This window comes from Rhincodon typus, chromosome 45, assembly GCF_021869965.1.
Source record: "Rhincodon typus isolate 14 chromosome 45, sRhiTyp1.1, whole genome shotgun sequence".
In the NCBI taxonomy this organism is placed as follows: Eukaryota; Metazoa; Chordata; class Chondrichthyes; order Orectolobiformes; family Rhincodontidae; genus Rhincodon; species Rhincodon typus.
Window position 1 is genome coordinate 6,785,879 of NC_063376.1, and position 601 is coordinate 6,786,479.

Here is a 601-nt window from a genome sequence, read left to right on the forward strand (position 1 = left end):
CCCCCCATCAAACACTCCCCAGGACAGGGACAGCACGGGGTTAGATAACAAATGAAAGCTCTGATCAAACCCCTTGCCCCGAGTTGGAGGTTTGGGTCCACCTTGTGGAGGGGATTAGTTAAGACAGTCCATGAGAACTCACAGAGACCACTCCAGACGGACTGTAGGCAAAATATGCCTCATTGTCCAGGTTCACCTTCTGCAGGATTGTGCCGTTTACATTCGTCACCCTCAGGTAGTTTGGAGAAGAGCTATGTTTGGGAAGAGAGTAAAACATTCAGTCATCTTGTGAAGCTAATATTTATATCACTCCAGTGCAGCCGAGACTGCACTCAGTTTTGGGATATCGCTCATGAAGGAATATCTAAAGGTATTAGAGAAGATGCAGAGAAAGGTCAGGGGGATAGTACCCACAGTGAGGACTACGCGTGCGTGGGTGTCTATGTGAGGGATGTGTGAGCGTGGGAGTCTGTGTGTATGTGAGTGAGTCTCTGTGAGATCGTGCACGTGTGTGTATGTGTGTGTATCTATGTGTCTCTGTGTGTATGTGTGTGTGTGCGTGTGCACATGTGTGTGTGTGCGTGTGTGTATGAGTGTGTGC

The 601-nt window shown here is 48.8% G+C and overlaps 2 protein-coding genes across 2 annotated transcripts in view; one reads left to right on the forward strand and one right to left on the reverse strand.

Annotated features, from left to right (window-relative positions):
* LOC109925754 (ephrin type-B receptor 4-like) overlaps nucleotides 1-601 on the forward strand; it is a 190,249-nt gene that overhangs the window by 30,579 nt on the left and 159,069 nt on the right. The window lies entirely within an intron of this gene.
* Nucleotides 1-601, reverse strand: part of LOC125487756 (transferrin receptor protein 2-like) — an 11,694-nt gene that overhangs the window by 4,473 nt on the left and 6,620 nt on the right. The window contains exon 5 of the mRNA XM_048619977.1: nucleotides 143-251. Coding sequence (XP_048475934.1) covers nucleotides 143-251 — 109 coding nt within the window. The remainder of the gene's footprint in view (nucleotides 1-142; nucleotides 252-601) is intronic.